The sequence below is a fragment of the Formica exsecta genome, unplaced genomic scaffold (assembly GCF_003651465.1).
Source record: "Formica exsecta isolate Colony F162 unplaced genomic scaffold, ASM365146v1 scaffold1025, whole genome shotgun sequence".
In the NCBI taxonomy this organism is placed as follows: Eukaryota; Metazoa; Arthropoda; class Insecta; order Hymenoptera; family Formicidae; genus Formica; species Formica exsecta.
The window spans coordinates 92,030-93,075 of record NW_021848365.1 but is presented as its reverse complement, the minus strand read 5'-3'; the positions used below and the strand labels follow the sequence as shown (position 1 = coordinate 93,075).

Below are 1,046 nucleotides of genomic sequence, written 5' to 3'. Positions count from 1 at the left end.
AAGAATAAGGCCTTAGAAGCAGCTAGAAGATCATTAGCCACGTAAGTAGTATTTAAATAATGTAAAAAAATATTTTAGTTTGTAGCCATAAACCACTAAATATTTTTTTCTGAATCTTTAAAATCTTATTAAATTTTATTCAAAGATTTAATAGCCTTATCGCGATGTAATATTCAGTAAAAAAAAATAACGGACTTTTTGAGTTACACTTTTTTAATATGGAGAGCAATTAAAATAAATTAATTTAAACAAATAAATATATATGTCTCTCTCGGTACTTGTAATATAAGATATTATGTAACTGGAATAACCAAGAGAAATTTTCAATTTTCAATTTTTTTTTTACATGCAGAATCATCATCTTTTCTGTTATGATGCAAGTTATGAAACATGTTGTGTATGACGTATTTTTGCATAAAAAATTATAAAAATATCTGTTCTTTTCAGTCCATCACCAAGATCGACTATAGATCGTTTGAGCACAATGTCTCCTGCAGCGAGAAGATTAGCGACACAAAAACTCCGGATATCAAGTACACCATCGCCCGGGCGAATATTATCGTCGAGGACCCCGTCTATAGGCATCAGGACACCTAACACACCACGTGCGATCACGTCAACTAAAAACGCTATCTCTCAAAAATCGGGAACAAATACTATGCGAATACAAGGACCTGTACTTACTGATAATTTACTCAATCTACCTCTGCAACGGCAACGAGCGTCGGACTTTTTTAACAAATGAGGACTTTTAAGTTGAAAGATCGTGTAAAAAAATCGTGTATAATAATTTTTATTTAGAATTTGAACAATGTATAAATATCAAGTTTGTCTGTTTATACTAATATTAAGGAGATAATTCATATATGATATAATATATGATCAACTATAACATTTTCAATACAATATGTACAAAGCTTTCAAATTTGTATTTTATTGAATATTGTCTACAATTATATTTTATTTCATATTTCAATTTACAGTTTCCTAATAGATGTATTTTTGTATAAATAACTGTTATATACTTTTTTATTTCCTTATATATA

The 1,046-nt window shown here is 28.5% G+C and overlaps 1 protein-coding gene across 1 annotated transcript in view; it reads left to right on the top strand.

The window, feature by feature from the left end:
- Positions 1 to 1,026, top strand: part of LOC115233118 (splicing factor ESS-2 homolog) — a 2,933-nt gene extending 1,907 nt beyond the window's left edge. Inside the window, exons 3-4 of the mRNA XM_029803376.1 lie at positions 1 to 41; positions 448 to 1,026. Coding sequence (XP_029659236.1) covers positions 1 to 41; positions 448 to 745 — 339 coding nt within the window. The 3' untranslated portion in view covers positions 746 to 1,026. The remainder of the gene's footprint in view (positions 42 to 447) is intronic.
- Positions 1,027 to 1,046: the final 20 nt, after the last annotated feature.